The sequence below is a fragment of the Eptesicus fuscus genome, chromosome 8, assembly GCF_027574615.1.
Source record: "Eptesicus fuscus isolate TK198812 chromosome 8, DD_ASM_mEF_20220401, whole genome shotgun sequence".
In the NCBI taxonomy this organism is placed as follows: Eukaryota; Metazoa; Chordata; class Mammalia; order Chiroptera; family Vespertilionidae; genus Eptesicus; species Eptesicus fuscus.
This window is the reverse complement of record NC_072480.1, coordinates 65710880-65730598: the sequence shown is the minus strand read 5'-3', so window position 1 is coordinate 65730598 and position 19719 is coordinate 65710880. Positions and strand designations below refer to the sequence as shown.

Below are 19719 nucleotides of genomic sequence, written 5' to 3'. Positions count from 1 at the left end.
TATCTTTATTTGAGAAAATGGTGGCACCTGTAGAATCCTTATAGTTTCTGTCTTCTGTAAAATATATATTACACTTAATTGAAACGCCCAAAGGAAAAGTTGTTGGAAAAATCCAAGAGAATATGCTTTAACTTCATACTAAAATATATAAATCAGAATCCTAGAATATGAATTTGTGATTAGTGCTTTTGCACTATGTAGAAAACATTTTCTACCAAATAGCCTTAAACCTTTAGGAGCAAGTCAGTTTCAGTTTTATATTTTCTTATTAGATCCCCATCTATTTAGTATTTAAAAAAGAACTTATAAGGATACATCCCATGATTGTTCTGTGGCTTTAAAAAAAAAATGGTGGTACAAAAATACTAAACCAGATTGCTCCCAAGTGAGTTACCTTTTGTGAGGTTACATTTTAATAAATGAGCTAGCAGGGGAAAAAATATCAAAATATAATTTAGATAAGCTTCAGTAGGCCTACTCTCTTCAATAATCCTGAGCTCAATTATCCATCAAATTCAAGAAATGTAGTGATAGTCCTGATTTTTCAGTCTGTGGTTGTCTAAATATTTTTTTAACTACTTAAAATAGCCTCTGGTAAGGGGAAAATAGAAAAAACTCTTCAATCTTCTATGAGCAACAAAAATGGTAGCTCAGACCTGTAATGACTAAGGGAAATGTAATAGAGTAGAAAAGATCACTTTTGTAACTGCGAAGAAAAAAAAGTATAAAACATGTCAGAAAAACAAGAAATAAGACATCCTCTCCCCCTGAAAAATGTAGTGAGGCCACAATGTTTTGAAATCGGGAATGTGCTGTGGGTGTAGTAGCATACTGTGCGCTGGGAACACAGGAAGTATCCATTGAGAACATCAGCGTTTGTGAGAGAGAGAAAAATCCAAGTGGGAGAGAGTGATCTGGAAACAGCGGCTATGAGCAAACACACCGTGTCTTCTTGATGATCTCTCACCACTTCACAGTGTGATGATGTTCACATGAGGACACAGAATGAAATAAAGTGGCCAGATTCCACTCTTTTTACATTTTCTGTACTAACACGGGGAACTGTAATTTATGCCGTTAGAAAGATTTCCAGTTAAAAACCAATTTCAAAATTCCTACCCAGACTCCCATGCCCCTTTGAGAATCTCCTATGCAGTTTCTAACTGGAATGTGTATTCCAGTCCTCAGTATAATCAGGACAAGCCGGAAACGTTTGCAGATCCTCTGGAGCTAGAACTCAAAGTTGTGTAGCATTTTGTTGTCTTCAACTGAGAGTACCCCATCATTGCCTAATAATTAATTACACAACTAATAATCTTCAACACACAGCATTATGATTTAGCAAAAGAATCCTATATAGCTCACCTTCCAAGTGCTAAACATCACTCTGCACCCAAGATTGGAAAGAACTACAAGTATTTGCCTTAGGGTGTTTCTTATTGGAATTTCGCAGAACATTCCTTTTTCTGACTTTCAGGGCGAATCCTCGGAACTTTAATTTTGACAATGTTGGAAATGCTATGCTGGCATTGTTTGAAGTTCTCTCCTTGAAAGGCTGGGTGGAAGTGAGGGATGTTATTATTCATCGTGTGGGGCCGGTAAGCAAGCCCATGGAATCCTTTGAACACAAGCCTTTCAACAGCTGCTTTCACTTGCTTTGATGAATAACCATATTTTTCATTTATACAGATGCATGGAATCTATATTCATGTTTTTGTATTCCTGGGTTGCATGATTGGACTGACCCTTTTTGTTGGAGTAGTTATTGCTAATTTCAATGAAAACAAGGTAAGAATTCTGGTGTAAGACAGAGTTTATTCTTTTCCAGCCACTCATTTTAAGCTCTCTTTTTTTTGCATACACAGCATGATGTCACATTAAACTGTAATGTAACTGGTGTAAATAATCTTTGTAATTATTTCACAAGCAACCTCATTGCTGCCTTTCAGGCACGTTATTTAAGAGCACAACTCTCTTGCTAAATTTCCTCTTTTGGTGACTGTGTCATTCATTCATGACAACTGAAAGGCGCATCTCCTATTAAAAGTATGTGCAACAAGTTATTAAAGTACAATAGCTGAAGCTGATGCAGGGATTTCGGGTAATACTGCTCTCACTAATGTAAATTAGATGCTTCTTAGTAACTCAGTTGATGAGTTACTTCTAACAACAGTTGTATTATGATGGGATGGGATGGAGGGCACGGAACAAGTTTTAAAATCTTAGTTCATAGGATAAAAAGAAGATTTGTAACTTAATGTAAAATCTTTGCATGCTGCCCTAGCTGGTTTGGCTCAATGAATAGAGCATTGGCCTGAGGACTGAAGGGTCCTGAGTTTGATTCCGATCAAAGGCACATGCCCAGGTTGCAGGCTTGATCCCAGTAGGGGGTGTGCAGGAGGCAGCAATCAATGATTCTCTCTCATCATTGATGTTTCTATCTCTCTCTCCCTTCTCCCTTCCTCTCTGGAATTAATAAAAATATATTTAAAATAAAATAAAAGCTTTGCATGCTTTATGAACTTGGGAAGCTGAGTTCGTAACAGCTCGAATGATCAATAAAGAGCTCACAAATGGGAAAAGAGCAAGTGGAGTTTCCTGCCAAAAACACATGAGTTTAAGGAGACTCATTTATGTTGTTCTTCTGGACATGGTTGACGTGTCCCCTGTTGTGTCAAGGTCAGTCTTCTGATACCATAATAATTGAGACACATACAGTTTCTAAGCACTTCCTATTCACTAAGGTTTAGATATGCTATTCTCAAGTCTCCAACTCGGAAATGCGGAGTTAAAGAGAAGACAGCATAAAATAAGGAGTAGAAAATGGGGCCAGAATTCAGGAGTAGTGCCTATTGCTGCAAGAGTCTGTGATTCTCCCAATTCAAGTGCATGAAAATGTCGACTGAATGAAAAGCTAGATGTCACTGCACAGCTCCGCGCTGCGCCATGTCATTCACAGCGAGGACTGACTCGAACGCACTCACATCAGAGCTCTGGTTTGTGCAGCTATGCCTGGGACCGTATCACTCACACCCAGGCTCCACGTGTGAGATGCCAGTTAGTCAGCCTATTGGCGCCTTTGATGTGTGCCGAATGACGATGTCATTTTATTCAGACTTTCAAAGAGTGCAATTTAAAAATCCCCCCTTTGGGTCCCAACACTACACTACCCCACGGAAACCTGGAATTTTAGAGTAAGAAAGAAGGATAGAGAGCATATCACCCAGCCCCCCTATTTAACACATTCATAAATGAGTTTCTTTCAGCCCTACCGTGTGTTCAGTTTAATTCCAAGCAGAAAGAGGAAGATGGGTCTTTTTAGATGCCTTTGAGGCATGTGATGGAGCAGACACTGGGAATTCCGGAATAGGAGCAGAAGCTAATCAGTCAATTAAGACAGTTTAAGCTCTGCTTGCTCAGAACACCATCCAGGGCCCTCTGAGCAGACACCTAATTTCCGAAGAATTAGGTCCTATGGCAGCTCACAATTCAGCAGCATAAATGAAATGACATAAAATTTTGAATTAACCGGAGACAGTGTAGTTCTTGGACTCAGAGAATGTGTGAAGCAAGCAGAATTACAGGCCTACCTCCAACACCAGTTGTATCTCTATTCTGAAGGAGGAAAGGAACGTCTCTGTCTGAGACAGGGGAGCATGGAAGCTCAAATGTGTGCTTAGGGAAAGAGGCAAAGGAGAAGAAATCATATCACCAGACATTACAAACTTGAATAGCGCATCTTTTAATAGGAGTTACAAATTTCTCAATTACAGATTTCTAATTTATGTGAACATTTTAGAAAAGATCTTTTTCTGCAAGTTTTGTCCATGGCAGCAGTTCAGCTGCTATGTAACAGGACTTATTCATTTGTTATTCAACTAGAGGCCTGATGCACAAAATTTGTGCAAGGGGCTCAGCCCTCGCAGCCCCGGCTTCATCGGGAAGGTCGTCTGGCTGTCCGATCTAATTAGCATGTTATGCTTTTATTATTACAGATCATTCAACAGACTTCTTTGAGCACTTACTAGGTCCCCCAATCTGCTTTTGACCCTGAGAGCATAAGACGCTAACCCATAAACACTAAGCACATAAAGATTTCTGCCCTCATGGAGCTCACATTCTAATGGTTATACCTGAAAGTATATAAATAGATTTCCAAATGTAGAGGCAACAGAGAGAACTAAAGATATGGGAGCCCTGGCCAGAAGTGATGGTCCATACTCCAAAAGGTGGTGGGTTTGATTCCCAGTCAGGGTATGTACCTAGGTTGTGGGTCAGGGAGGCAACAAATCAATGTTTCTCTCTCAAGTCAATACTCTCTCTCTATCTCCCTTCCTCTCTCTCTAAAATCAATAAAAACATATCCTTAGGTGAGGATTTAAAAAAAAGATATGGGAAATAAGGTAAGCTTTGCGGGCAAAGTTTTAACAATTCAGAATCATGCAATATTATGTCTTCCCTAGAAAATGGAACCCTGTTTAAAAAGTTCAAAATCTGTAACAATAACATATATATTTTTAAAATGTCCCTAGTATAAAACAATAAGTTTGATTAATACACTTAATTTAATAACAATGCACTTTTAGAGGTTATTACATTAATGATTAGATGATATCACCATGTCATTATTCTTTTGGATCATCTCAGAGTTCAGCTTTCCAAAATATCTTGCTTTGTATAATAAAGGAATAATATGAATGTGTATAGCATCCCCAAAACAAGTATTTATTTGCAGTTAATGAGAAAAGTGGTTTAGCAATATTTATATCAGAAAAAAATTAATTTAAATCAAATGTTATTATTAGAAATAAACAGTATAATTAAATAATTTCAAAAGAAATTAAATCCCCAGAAAAAATAAAGGACTCCTTAAAATATATGAAAATAAAATTAATTAGCCTTGGCTGGTGTGGCTCAGTTGGTTGAGCATCATCCCCTGGACCAAAGGTCACTGGTTCAATTCTCAATCAAGGCGCATGTCTGGGTTGCAGGCATGATCCCCAGTAGTGGGCATGCAGGAGGCAGCCAATCGATGTTTCTCTTCCACATGGATGTTTCCCTCTTTCTCTTTCTCTCTCTTCTTCTCTCTCTAAAATCAATGAAAACATTTTATAAAATTAATCAAATTATTTTAAAAAGCTATAAAATCCAAAATTATGGTTAAATATATTAACATATTTTTCTAATGATTTCATAAATCAGCAAGAAAAAAAGAAAGACTATATGAAATTTGACACAATAAAATCATGTGATCTACTGACATATAAAGAACCCTGACCACCACAATTTTCAAGTACAAAATGTATCCTCTACAAAGCCATAAAATAATAATTGTAGAAAAAAATTGATAATGTATAGAACAGGTTCTCTACCATAATAAAAAAACATAGCAAAAAAATCCCTCAGAATTTGGAAGTATTAAGACAACATTCTAAATAATTTATTAATTAGTAATATGTCAAATATTAAAATTAATGTTACAATAAAAATAACAGTAAAATTGAAGAATGTAGGAGGAAGGGAATAATAAACAACTATACAAAGGCTCAAGAATGATAAAAGCAGATTCTTTTAAAAAAGTAAATGATAAACCTTTTGCATGGTTCAGCAACAACAAAAATGTGGAAAAGGAAAGTAAACAAGCTTATAGTTAGTAAAGCTATGACAGTATTGTTACAGGGATAGAAAGTTAGACTTACAGAACAGAACAGAAAGCCCAGGAGATACCCATCCTATCTAACAACCCTATATAATAAAAGAGTAATATGCAATTTGACCATCACTCTAAGACACAGATGGCCACCCCCATGTGGTCAAAGATGGCTGCCCCCATGTGGACACTAGATGGCCACCATAAGATGGCCTGCAGGGGAGGGCAGTTGTGGGTGACCAGGCTGGCAGAGGAGGGCAGTTGGGGGGGCACCAGGACTGCAGGGGAAGGCAGTTGTGGGCGATCAGGCCAGCAGAGGAGAGCAGTTGGGGGTGACCAGGCCAGCAGAGGAGGGCAGTAGGGGGAGACCAGGCCTGCAGGTGAGGGCAGTTGGGAGGGGCCAGGCCTGCAGGGGAGGGCACTTAGGGAGATCAGGCCAGCAGGGGAGGGCAGTTAGGGGTGACCAGGCCAGCAGGAGAGGGCAGTAAGGGGTGACTGGGCCAGCAGAGGAGGGCAATTGGGGGAGACCAGGCCAGCAGGAGAGGACAGTTGGGGGTGACCAGGCCTGCAGAGGAGGGCAGTTGTGGGGGACCAGGACTGCAGGAGAAGACAGTTAGGGGTGACCAGGCCAGCAAGGGAGGGCAGTTAGGGGCAATCGGGCTGGCAGATAGCAGTTAGGCATCGATCAGGCTGGCAGGGAGTGGTTAGGGGGTGATCAGGCTGGCAGGCAGGTGAATGGTTGGGAGCCAGCAGTCCTGGATTGTGAGAAGGATGTCCCACTGCCTGTTTAGACCCAATCCCGCTGGACTGAGGGACACACACCCCTCCCCCAAATTTCCTGCACCGGGCCTCTAGTGTATATATAAAACAGAATTAGCACAACAAATCAGAGGAGATGAGAGCATCAATAAGTGAAACTAGAATAATTGTCTAGATGAAGAAAATAAACTCTACCTCATAGCCTACTCAAAAATGAACTCCAGGTGAATGAATGACCTAATTATGAATAACAAAAATATAAACCATTTTTAAACCATGTAGAATTTGTTTTTGACCTGGATTTCTTGACATTAACCACAAAGTGGAATTCATAAAGAAAAAAATTATAACTTAGATTACATTAAAATGAAAAGTTGTTGAATGATAAATGGCACATTTTGTCTAAATGGTAAAAACAAGACTTAAAAAAAAAAAGAGCTAAGCCCTAGTCAGTTTGGCTCAGTAGAAAGAGTGTCTGTCGGCCTGCGAACTGAAAGGTCCCAGGTTTGATTCCAGTCAAGGGCATGTACCTTGGTTGCAGGCTTCTCCCTGGCCCGGGCCCTGGTCGGGGCATGTGGGGGAGGCAACTAATTGATGTGTTTCTTTCACATTGATATTTCTCTCTGTATTTCCCTCTCTCTAAAATTCAACAGAAAAATATCCTCAGGTGAGGATTTAAAAAAAAAAAAAAAAGGAGCGAAGACTAAAAGAAAATACTTACAACTCAAATAACTATTAAAAGTTAGTATCCAGAATATATTGAGAATGTCTACAAAACATCAAAAAGTAAATATATAAAGATGAGCAAAGAATACGAACAGGCGATTTCAAAGGAAGAAACAGGAATCACCACTTACACAAATAAAAAATGTTTCATCTCATTAATGTTCAAACTAGATACATTCACACACACATCAAATGGCCAAACTAAAATGTCTGATAATGTCAAGCATTAACAAGAATATAATTGCTAGTTTCAAATGTTCATGCTTATTCCTCTTTGGACAGGAACTTGGCAACATCTGGTAAATGTAAAGATGTATAAATTTCTAGACCCCAGCAATTCCTCTCCTAGAGATTTACCATGGAGGAAGGCACATAGGTGTTTATCATAAGACAGAACATTTGTGTCTATTGCAGCATTGTTTATAGTCTGTAAACCGAAAATGAGTAACTTCTGATATATTTGTACAATGGCATACTCTATGAGCAGTTAAAATAAACCAATTAGATCTAGTATCTAGTCGTATGACAAGCATTGTTCAATGAAGGTAAAAACAAATTGCACAGATAAGCACATATTAAATACCAATTATATAAATTTTTAAAATTCAAGACAAATACATTTTTATGTATTGAGTCAGACCTATTGAGGAGGTATCTCTGAAGGATGGTCCCTGAGCTCTAGAGAAAGAAAGGAAGAATGGGTATTTTTTCCCCCCTGGTTTTTTAAATTATACTTCAAATACTATATTGTAATAAAATGTAACATATGTTTGTGCATTTTAATGAAGTACTCTATGATAAAAAAAATGCATACCTAATCTCATTTAGCCAGTTCTCATAGTAATTTCTTAAAGATCCAAATTCTATGGCTTTATACCACTTAAAAATAATTTTGCAATTGCACATATCAGAATGATTTTCAAAATCATGTTTAAGGCAAAATACACTTATCCAGAAGCAGTAGCATTGACAAGCTATAATTTTGCTGCAGCATTTTCTGCTATGAAATGAAAGGAAACTAATCTCTATTAGAGTGAGCATCCCTTTTTTGAAAATTTAATCATGCAGAAAACCTTCTTTAGATTTCCCCAAACCCGGGAAACGTTCAAAGATACCCATTGAAGGTCTGCTTCGAAGCCTGTGGCCATCCCTTTTGGCCATCCCTCTCCAGACCAAGTTCGAGAATTCTGACCCTGTTTATCAAACCATCATAGGATTTGAAGAATATATTTATTTAAAACCCCCAAATTAGTCCTGTTTGTATCACCACCCCATGTGCAATGTCCTTGGCGTGGAGTACATGACAAAAGGCCTTTTTCTGCTTTCCTTTGTTTATTAAGGGGACGGCTCTGCTGACTGTAGATCAGAGAAGATGGGAAGATCTGAAGAGCCGACTGAAGATAGCTCAGCCTCTTCATCTCCCACCTCGCCCGGGTATCAAAGATGCTCTGATTTTATTCATGTTGGGCACTAGTGTTCATGATTCCCCAGGAGTCTAAGATTTCAATTAAAATAATAATCGTGAGGCCACTAGGTGGTTGTGCATAAGTTAATATAGAAACAGGCTCCAAACCACAGATCTCTCCAAAGGCTATTAAAATCAACCACCCAAAGGCTGTGCTTCAGTGCTCTCAGGATAAGCCTTAATGAAAAAATGAATTTTTAAATAAAATATTTGTGCTTGCCTTTTCAACATATGAGGGAAATGTATTAAACTGACAGAAATTGAATGATGCGGTTCTCCTTCTGATACGGATGGCTTCATGCACCATGGTTTTAAATATTCAGAGCCAGCCATTCCTGCAAAACACTACACAATAGATTGAGCCGTGGGGGTGGGGAAATGTGATGGGTTTTATGATGAGCATTAAAGAAAACGAAAGACAAGAAAGTAAATGTGACTTAGGTCTAAAATGCCCTTGCCTAAACCTTTCTTTTCCAGATAATGATGGCTTTAGAGCCAAGATGTATGACATAACCCAGCACCCGTTTTTTAAGAGGACAATTGCTTTACTTGTCCTGGCCCAGTCGGTACTGCTCTCTGTCAAGGTACTTTGTTTCACCTTTAGACTCTGGGAATGAATTTCTTACTCATGGGTGCATCCAAGAATATCACAAATGGCCATATCTACTACGATCTGCGCTCTTTAGTATTTAATTTTTAAAATTCACAATTGTGTTCAAATGGGAGGAAGAGGGGAGAGGGGTTTTTTGTGCCCAATGCCCGATGGATTTAGGCAAAGACGTGTGTGCTGTTTCCTATACAGTGGGACGTCGAGGACCCAGTGACTGTTCCTTTGGCAACAATGTCAGTGGTTTTCACCTTCATCTTTGTTCTTGAGGTACTGTAATGAGTCAGTGGGTTTGGGGGATGGGGAAGGGGGGGAAGTGCACATTTTAAAGTAAGATATAGTATCTTCCTTTGATGGCCTTTATTTCAACTCTGTGCCCCATTGCTTTTGAAGTCTTTCTTTTTTTCTTCTTTTTTTTTTTTTTTTTTTTGAGGGGAATAGTGTGCTCTGAGGGTATTTCCTTTTGAGTCTGTTCAGTTTAACTTGAACAAAGACTTCACTTTATATTTTGGAATTTTCTAACCACAGGAGTTGCAAACTGCAGTTAATTTCTGTATCAGAATGATGGCCTGTCTAGTTATCTGAGTTCAAATATTTAGGGCAAACTCTACAGACCACTGTAATTCAGGGACTCAAATTGCAACGTGGTGGTAACGGGAGTTGACCCAGACAAGATTATTTTAATATATGGTCCATATCATATTACTTTCCAGGAATATTATTCTTCTACCAGCAATCTCTTTGAAATACCAGCAGATTCTTATTTCACCCTGAACTGGTTGATGTTTCCCAAAATCTATGGTCTTTTACTTGGGGAAGAAAAACGTCCTGCTATCAAACTAGTCATAAAACAAGAAGAAAAGAGTGTGGAGAATATATATGTGTTACCTACTCAGCTTTTTTATATACGTGATAAATTTGTCTCTTTGGTTGTTACCTTTTTTAAAAAAAAAAAAATAATGCGTCTCAGGTTAATACATTTAAATATGTACTAAACTGTCTCGATTTACTCTCTTTTCTCAGGTTACAATGAAGATCATAGCAATGTCGCCTGCAGGCTTCTGGCAAAGCAGAAGAAATCGATATGACCTGCTGGTAACCTCACTCGGCATTGTCTGGGTGGTACTTCACTTTGCCCTCCTGGTAGGTGTAAATTGTTTATTTCAGTTGAAAATTTTATAGTTGTCCAATAGAAGTAAAATGTGGCCATGAGTATAATTTTAGATTTTCTAGGAGCCACATTTAAAATATGGAAAAGAAACAAGTAACATTAATTTAATAATGTATTTTAAACCTACCATATCCAAAATACAGGGTGGAGCAAAAGTAGGTTTATAGTTGTTCATATGAAAAATAATACAATAATTAATAAGTAATAGTATAAGAATAAATTATGTGTTTTGCATACTCACAACTGTAAACCTACTTTTGTCCCACCCTGTGTTATCATTTCAACATTTCAGCAATATAAAAAAAAATTATGGCCTGGCTGGTGCGGGTCAGTGGTTGAGCATTGACCCATGAACCAAGAGGTCACCAGTTCGATTCTCAGTTAGGGTACATGTCCAGGTTACAGGTTCAATCCCTGGTAGGGAGTGTGCAGAAGGCAGCGATTGATGTTTCTATCTCTCTGCCCCTCTCCCTTCCTCTCTCTAAAATCAATAAAGTCATATTTTTAGAAGTTAAAAAATTATGAAGGAGAGATGTTACATGCTCTCTTTTGTACTAAATCTTGGATTGAATGTGTATTTTACATTTACAGCATGTCTTAATTTATATTCACTACATTTCAGGTGCTCAATAAGAGCATGTGGTAATGGTTACCATGTTGGATACCCCGAGGTTCTAGTCTAGGGTCCACCATTTTTCAGCCTTGATCAAGTTATTTGTCTTCAGTGGTCTTTTGTTTCCTGCTCTGAACTAGGAATATAATTTTATAATCTACATGTTTTATATGAGCATTATGAAGATCGAAGAATGTGAACTTTTTCAAATTGTTAAGATTAAACAAACCATAACACATTATTATAAACTAGATGCCCAGTGCACGAATTTGTGCAAGGTGGGGTCCGGCCAGCCCGATCCCAATCAGGGTGGATCGGGGCCAGGCCTATTGGGAGGAAATGGTGGGAGGTTGGCCGCCTGATCTGGGCTGAGCCAGCTAGGGGAAGGGGCCACAGGTGATTGGCCAGCGGGCCCCACCCCCGATTGGGGTGGGGGAGCCTATTGGGGTCAGGGCTGGCCATGGGAAGGGGCTGTGGGCAGTGGGCTGACTAGCCCCACCCCCGAATGGGGGGGGGGCGGTCAGGGGTCAGCAGCTGAGGGAGGAGCCATGGGAGGTTGGCCGGCCAGCCCCACCCCTGATTGGTGTTGGGGGGGGGGGTTGGGGGCGGAGCTGGCTGGGGAAAGGGACCACAGGCCAATTGGGGTGGTGGGGGCTGATTGGGGGTGGGGCTGGCCATAGGGATAGGCTGTGGGCAGTGGGCCAGCCCCACCCTCTATTGGGGTGAGGGGGTGATCAGGGGCGGGATCGGCCAGGGGGAGGTGCCACAGGAGGTTGGCCAGTTTGCTGGTCACAGTGGGTGTCATAGCAACTGGTCGTTCCGGTGTTCTGGTCGCTGGCTTTTTATATATATAGATACCTTCTTTTTTTTAGTCTTCCTTGATCCCACCCAAAAATACTATTATCCATTTCCCCCTGCTCTCTTCTATTCATTCTCTCATCCTCTGGAAAAGATCCATAGCACACAGAGCCCATTTACACAGCACAAAGGCCTAGTTTTAGTATGTAATTGCTGTGCTCAGGAAGATATTGACTGTCCTTTTTAAGACAGTTATTAACTTCAGAGTCAGGGGCTGTGCCAAGCCCAGGTGGTCTCTCAGTCACCCTGATTCATTTCCTCAAACAATAAATGGGTTTGAGTACCACAGGTGTGCAAGTCACAGTGCTAGGAATTGAGAAGAATGTAATGAGTAAAACAAAGATAGTGATTGCTTTCATTTGCCACACAGCCTGGAAAGTTAGGTAGGCATCCATTGAATGCTCCCAAGTCTATGAGGATTACAGCTATGAAAAGGAGATGGAGGCGAGACAAAGTTGCTGTGACAACACATAATAGTAGATGGCTTTTTTCAGGGAGGTCTGGAAGGCATCCTGAGGGAGTGATAATTGGGATCAGTCTGGAGGAGGAGGAGAGAATATTTCAGGATGTTCTAGAGTGGAATTGTGCAGTGGAATAGACAGCACTACTGGAGTAGGAGCAAAGGGAACAAGGTACAAGATCTGGGTGGGTAAGAAGGTGTCAGACCTCTCAGGATCTTATAGTCCAGGTGAAAGTTTTGGGTCATCATCCTAGAAGCTGCTGAGTGTTATCACTTCCAGAATGTAAAGCAAGTAGGTATCTACAGTAGGTTTGGTGCTCACATGGAGAAAAGGGGTAACAAGGCCCAGGTTTTTATATATCTCCAAATTTCAATTAAAAGCTACTCAGTCCAAGCAAAAGAATAGAGTAAGCTTCCTAATTTTAGATGTCCCCAGAGAGGAGCTCTCACACCAAAAGATAAACTTGCCTATTCTCCCCCACTGCTTTTGTTCTTCTCCAAAAGCCTCTGGTTCTGGAAGCATGCTCATCCCGAAGCATCCATCTTACATAAAAACTGCTGTTTGAAATTTTAACCCTGCTATTTTGGCTTCTGTAAATGTTTGCTTGCTTAAATAATAAGGAAAATAAGACTACTCCCAATCCAGAGAGGCCATAAACCTTCCCTGGACGAAGTTATCAGTGCTGGCACCAGGCCAAGTCTTTGGTTGAGGTCTCAGAGCCCCAGCATATAGGGCTCTTTAAGAACTTGCAAAGAGGACCGGAAAAACCCTTATTTGGGAGACAAAGAAGCTCAAAAGGTATAAATACAGGAAACTTCCTGTGTGTCTTCACCCAGAATTTGAAAGGCATTTTTCTCTGGGCCCGCATGTTATAATAATAAAGAGTGACTCCATTTCTCTAAGCATTGCTTGGTTCTACTTCGGTCTTCTGCAACAATCCTCCACTCTATTGTGCAATGGACTGTTGTGAAGGAAGACGCAGTCCTTGTTCCCATCCAAAGATGATTCTGTGCAGACACATTCATTTCCTTACACCACACCAAATATCTCACTGGACCCCCTTCCCAGGTGCCCATCTGTGACTTGTCATTAGCCTAGGCAAGGAACCTCAAGAAAAATCACGTTTTGGCATCAGCTTAATGCCACAGTTATTATTGCAGTTATAGTCAGTGGGATCGTTGTTTCTCAGATTAAGCTTTCTTAGTCATAAAGCACACCAAGTCATCTCTTGATCACATACTGAATGTATTTTTGAGCAAGGAGGACATCTCTGAAATCATCTTAGGCTAATTGACATGTGGCCGTGGCCGGCTGGTCTCCAGAAGCCTTCAGAGAGAAGGAATCTGACCTCCAGCAATCTTTTCCAACACCCGAGCTCCCTCTGCCAGGATTCCTTTATCTCCTGTCTCACTTGACTTCCTTGTGTTGCATTGTTATCCTCGGTTGTTCTTGCTCCTCAAAGAAACTGGCCATTATTTTATGTAAAAATAAGTTTTAAAATACAGAATTCAGCTGAGCAAAACAGAGACCAAAATTTAATTTAAGATTTAATTTTATAGTTAATATTTATTCATGAGTTTTGGCAGTGACCTTTTCAGCACATTTTTAAGATAAATTTCTTATGATATTTTTTACATTTTATTAAACTAATTATTCAGTAGACTTCACAGAAGACCCAAAATGAAAAAAGGGAATTGTAACAAGATCTTTTGTGCAAATTATGACAGGCTCTCTTCTGTTTAAATTTCAGAATGCATATACCTACATGATGGGCGCATGCGTGATTGTCTTTAGGTTTTTCTCGATCTGTGGAAAGCATGTAAGTATGCCGTAAAGAACAGCATCAAAGGTTGCATATGCAATAAAGAAAAAAGCATTGACTAACTTCAGCTGTCCTTCTGGTCACTATGCTGTAGTTAACAAATTGCTAGACATTAAAATCCAAATGAGTAAACTTTAAATATTAAAATGAATCAGTATCTTAGTTATCTTGAAATGTTTCCTGACATTTATGATGTTTTATTTATTCTTCATATTTTCTAAGTAAATTCATTTATCAACTAAAGATAACATATCAGGCATGAAAGCAAAAACCAGTGGTCTTTCTTAATACGTCTTTATTTTTAGTTTTAGTTTTAATAAAGTTATTTTACTTCAAAGAAAAATAATCCTTAATGAACATTCATAATTCTATGATTCCATATTTCTTTATCTTCTTTATTAATGTTCATATATACATTCCACATATATTTTCATTTTTAAAGTACTTTTTCCTTTTTTGATTCTGACATTACATCATATGGAATGCACATAATGAACACACTTAATACTTGATGGTATTTAATATTTTACATTGTTTAGGTTTGTTTTTATGAGAATTTATTGGTAGAAGAATACTGAGTCTACTTGTTACAGCCCAAAAAGTGTATAGCCCTTACCATAGTGCAGTGGTCGGCAAACCGCGGCTCGCGAGCCACACGCGGCTCTTTGGCCCCTTGAGTGTGGCTCTTCCACAAAATACCACGGCCTGGGCGAGTCTGTTTTGAAGAAGTGGCATTAGAAGAAGTTTAAGTTTAAAAAATTTGGCTCTCAAAAGAAATTTCAATCGTTGTAACTGTTGATATTTGGCTCTGTTGACTAATGAGTTTGTCGACCACTGCCATAGTGAATTAGAGAGCAAGAGAAGAGAAAATGGAAGGCTAAAAACGTTTGAGTTGAACTTTTATTAATTTGGCTGAAAAGGCTGAACAGTTTGACATACAAGTAGGATTTCTCTCTGTCTAAGAGTTTCTGAACAATATTCAGATTTAATAGCTAATAGGAAACAATTTTCAAATGATACCCTGAGGGTCATTCTTTTGCCAACATGCTTAAATGTTATTTGCTCCCCATGTTCTCCACAGCTTAATGAATTGAATATTCATATTCTCTCTGTGTCCATCTCTCTCCATCTCCATCTCCATCTCCATCTCCATCTCCATCTCCATCTCCATCTCCATCTCCATCTCCATCTCCATCTCCATCCAGGTAACACTGAAGATGCTCCTCCTGACGGTGGTCGTCAGCATGTATAAAAGCTTCTTTATCATCGTAGGAATGTTCCTATTGCTGCTGTGTTATGCTTTCGCTGGTGTTGTTTTATTTGGTACTGTGAAATATGGAGAGAACATTAACAGGTCGGTGTGTGTTTATCTTTCTATTCATTTATCAAGCAAGCTTTTTTAGTAATAAAATCATGAATAAACACCTAAGTGATTTTTGTCTCTTAAAGATGGAGGGGAAGGAAAAAGCAATCCATTGGAAATTAAAACAAAATAAAAAGTCCAAATTTTAAATGACATTTTTCTAACTGAAGGCAGTATACATGTTTACTATAGAGACCTTAGGAAACTCAGGAATAAAAGAATCCATAACTCCCTACCATGCAGGAATAACCGCTGCTGATAACCTGGTGAATTCCAGCACTTTTTCTATCCACACGCTGCCAAAAATGATATATTATTTTTAAGTAAATAATTTTGAGATGATATTGGGTTTCTTCCTTTTTTAGCAAAACATGGAAAGTTAGGGAACCCCCCCCCCAAATGTTATTATGTATGAAAAGCATTTTTCAAAGATAGCCTTAAATTTTGTGGAAGCATCTTATAATTTTACATAGAAAAGTCCTCACACAACCAATTATATACAGATGTGTCTTGTTGCAGAAATGGCACATGGCAGCTCCACCTTCTATAGCATAATCCACATGGAAGAAACAATCACTTTATATTGTCAAAGCTTGCTCCCTCAGTCATTCAAGATGAATGGCAAGAAATTGGTGGCACCATGCAAGGGGTGGGTTATTAAGACAGCTATACTTGAGACAAGTATATATAACAAACAAATAAGAGAGTATAACCTTTGGAAATGATTACTTGGCAATCAAATTTGCTCCAAAGTCTCCCTGCTTTGGTAGTGGCAGACCTTACTACTTCATGACAACTATGTTACTCACCTTCTGTTTTCTTTTTCCTTAATTTAGGCATGCAAACTTCTCTTCGGCTGGCAAAGCTATTACCGTACTGTTCCGAATTGTCACAGGAGAAGACTGGAACAAGATTATGCATGACTGTATGGTAAATATCTCTTTGTCACTAACAATGCCTTAGCTTAGAATCATTTGAAGCTCTTTGGCTATGCAACATTGGCGGTAGCCTCCTTGTTAGCATCAAGGCTTTGTGTACAAAACACATATCCTGGCCTTTTAGTCCATAAAATTGCTGTCTTTTATGTTACAGTGTGTGGACATACAGGAAGAGTATCCAGTGAACTCAACGTGAACTATCACAGTTCCATTCAATAAATATGCATGATGTAGGCATTGTTCTTTTCCTCCCACTTTTAACATTTTGGCAGTCAAGTACAAACAGGGGAATTCTGCTTCTTTAGTTCAATTTATTCAACAGATATTCACCAGTCCCCTGGTTTAAACTGAGCCACACACTGGGTGCCAGGTCTTTTGTGATTCCAAGGCACCCTCAAGGAGCTTGGGGCTCTGACCTATACTCTCTCTTCTCTAGGCTAATTCTCATCATCCTTCAGGTACCACTTTAAGCATCAGTTCCTTCAGGAATCCTGCCTTATGTTAAGACTGCAAGTTATATGTTTTTACAGCACTCTATATTTCTCTTTTTCGCGTGTTTCACAACTATAGTGAGTTATTGGCTTATTCACCTCTTTCTCATCCTTCAGATCAATGTTATCCAAAAAAAATTCTGCAATGATGGCCATCTGCACTGTCCAATTCAGTAGCCACTACCCACATGTGGTTATTGAGCATTTGAAATGTGACCAGTTAAAATAAGGGATAGAATTTTAAATCGTATTTCATTGTATTTAATGTTAATGAACGTAAATTTAAATAGCCTCAAGTAGTTAGTGGTTACCGTGTTGGACTGCACAGCTCTAGACTGTCAGCAACATGAAGAAGGGTCAGGGTCTTTGTCTTGCTTACCAGTCTGTCCCTAACACTGGGCAGAAACCAAGCACATAGTAGGAACTCAAGAACTTTATGCACGAATTAATGGGGACAGATCAAATATGATACTAGGCAGAATTAAATAAACTCAAAATAAAGAGGAAGCAGAATGCCATGGAAATGTGGAAGAGAGAGCTAGTCTCTGGCTGAAAGACATCAGGAGGTTTCTCAGAGGTGTTGGCATTTTATTGAGCCAGGAATGTCCCAACATCCCCTAATGGTGCTGGAATAAGGATCACTGGCTCCTCCTTACACAATTTGAATGTGAAATTGTTGTGTATAACAAGTCCTCCTAAAATCTTACCCCAACACTTAAATCAGATTAAAAAAAAAAAATAAATGCCCTTTTGTTTGACATTCTGAAGTTTGATCACAATGACCAATTATCATTTGGGGCTAGTGCAGGAGGCAGACCGAGCATCTCTTAGAGCAAACCAGTTCATTTTCATTAGGCTTCTAAAATGTCACTGAACTCGGGATTCTACAAAACAAAAAGCATAGCATAAGTGAAATGTATTTTTTTACTTTTGCCACCGATGATGTATCTAACATATGCAGCTTCAGAGATTACTTTGAAGTTAATGATTATATTTTACATGGGTCAGGACTATTTCATTAACTACAGTCAGTTAACAAAAATTTGTATTCTCTGCTGTCATCCTTTCCTCTCTCTCCCTCCCACTGCCCCGCAGGTCCAGCCACCCTTTTGTACTCCAGATGAATTTACATACTGGGCAACAGACTGTGGGAATTATGCTGGGGCACTTATGTATTTCTGTTCATTTTATGTCATCATTGCCTACATCATGCTGAATTTACTTGTAGGTAAGGGATGTTCGCTGCATATTTTTTTTAAACCTCTTTAAACTCAGGTACTTAGATAATTAGGTATAATTTTCAAGTCATTATCCTGGATTGCTTGGGGTGGGTGTTTCATGGCATTAATTATAAATTGTTGCCTCTCCATTCAGAAGCTGAAAAGACTTTTGAAAGGCATGTAAATGACAGTTGATTGCAATTTCAAGAGTTGTCCTATTTATTATGATTATTAATCTCAAAAGAGCTCTCATGGATTGAGGTGAACAAATATCGAGGGTTGGGGGGTTACCTCTATAGCCTCGAAATGTCACATTTATGTTTTTGAAAGATACATGCTGTTCACCCAGCTGTGAGGCCACCCAGGACTCAATTTGACCTTTAAAAACTGCCCTGGAACTCTCAACTACCAGAGAAAGCCAGCTGGCATGACTGTCTATATCCACAGAATGTGTGTTGATGCTCATGACCCTCATGTTTTGGAAAGCCAGGAGCTAGAGAAATAGCTTAGTCCAAGTGTAAAACATGCCAACTTGGAAGCCATACTGAAAGCACTTTAAAAATTTGGCTTATCATGTAGCTGATACAATTCATTATTTATAATAGATGTTTTACATTTTCTAAAAAAAAAAAAAAAATGACAGATAAGCGTAATTGTCTAAATTCGCCATTTTTTTTTGCTTTTCTTTTTCTTTTAGCCATAATTGTGGAGAATTTCTCCTTGTTTTATTCCACTGAGGAGGACCAGCTTTTAAGTTACAATGATCTTCGCCACTTTCAGATCATATGGAATATGGTGGATGATAAACGAGAGGTAGGCGAGTGGATTGCCATTTCACGCCCCACTCAAAAGAGACTTACTACCCTGCCTCAGACATGGTTTTGTTGTTGGCATGGGCATATATTGAATTTTGAAGGGCCATTGGTGAATTGCAGAAGGCTGTCATTGACAATCCAGCAGAATATGCCAGGAGGGGAGAGGGACAGAATAGATCCCTCTCGTGTCCTTTCCAACTAAGAATGTCCCCTTCTTCTGGCATACAGATATTGGCAAGAAAGGAAACCATGGGAGCTCTGAAGAAAACAGCCCTGGGCTCGAGGCAAGAGAAGGGATGTAGTTCAAATGATCAAAGTAACAATAGAGTACAGATTCATGATCACCTCAACCTAAAAGAGCAATCCTGATTACAAGTGCAAACGAGTTTTTTAAGTGATTTATTAAAGTTACTAATTTTAATTATTTTGGACTTAGTAGTAGTCGGTTTTAATAATGAAGCTTACCCAAGAGTTACTAGAATTAGCCAAAGCAGCAGCAGCAGCTTCCTGCTCCTCCTCCTCCTTCCCATTCTTCATCCAGCAAACACTCAGGCATTGTTCTAGGCACTGGAGATATACCAATGAGCAAGATGGACAGGTCTCCTACTAATACAGGAGACAAAATTAAAGTGAAATAATAATCATTATAATTTCAAAAAGCTACAAACACTTTGAAGAAGGTAATAAAGTAGAGAGGGTTGGAGTCAGGAGCAGACAACTTTAGCAGGAATGGTCATGAAGGCCTGTCTATTTGATCCAG

At 39.1% G+C, this 19719-nt stretch overlaps 1 protein-coding gene across 3 annotated transcripts in view; it reads left to right on the top strand.

Annotated features, from left to right (window-relative positions):
* The window catches only part of NALCN (sodium leak channel, non-selective), a 278126-nt gene that overhangs the window by 244164 nt on the left and 14243 nt on the right, over positions 1–19719 (top strand). For all 3 annotated transcript variants that reach the window (XM_054720257.1, XM_054720255.1, XM_028148874.2), the window contains 11 exons: positions 1478–1598; positions 1690–1788; positions 8476–8569; positions 9078–9184; positions 9403–9477; positions 10231–10350; positions 14061–14129; positions 15338–15486; positions 16332–16425; positions 18020–18152; positions 18842–18957. In XM_054720257.1, the coding sequence (XP_054576232.1) occupies positions 1478–1598; positions 1690–1788; positions 8476–8569; positions 9078–9184; positions 9403–9477; positions 10231–10350; positions 14061–14129; positions 15338–15486; positions 16332–16425; positions 18020–18152; positions 18842–18957 (1177 nt within the window). The remainder of the gene's footprint in view (positions 1–1477; positions 1599–1689; positions 1789–8475; positions 8570–9077; positions 9185–9402; positions 9478–10230; positions 10351–14060; positions 14130–15337; positions 15487–16331; positions 16426–18019; positions 18153–18841; positions 18958–19719) is intronic.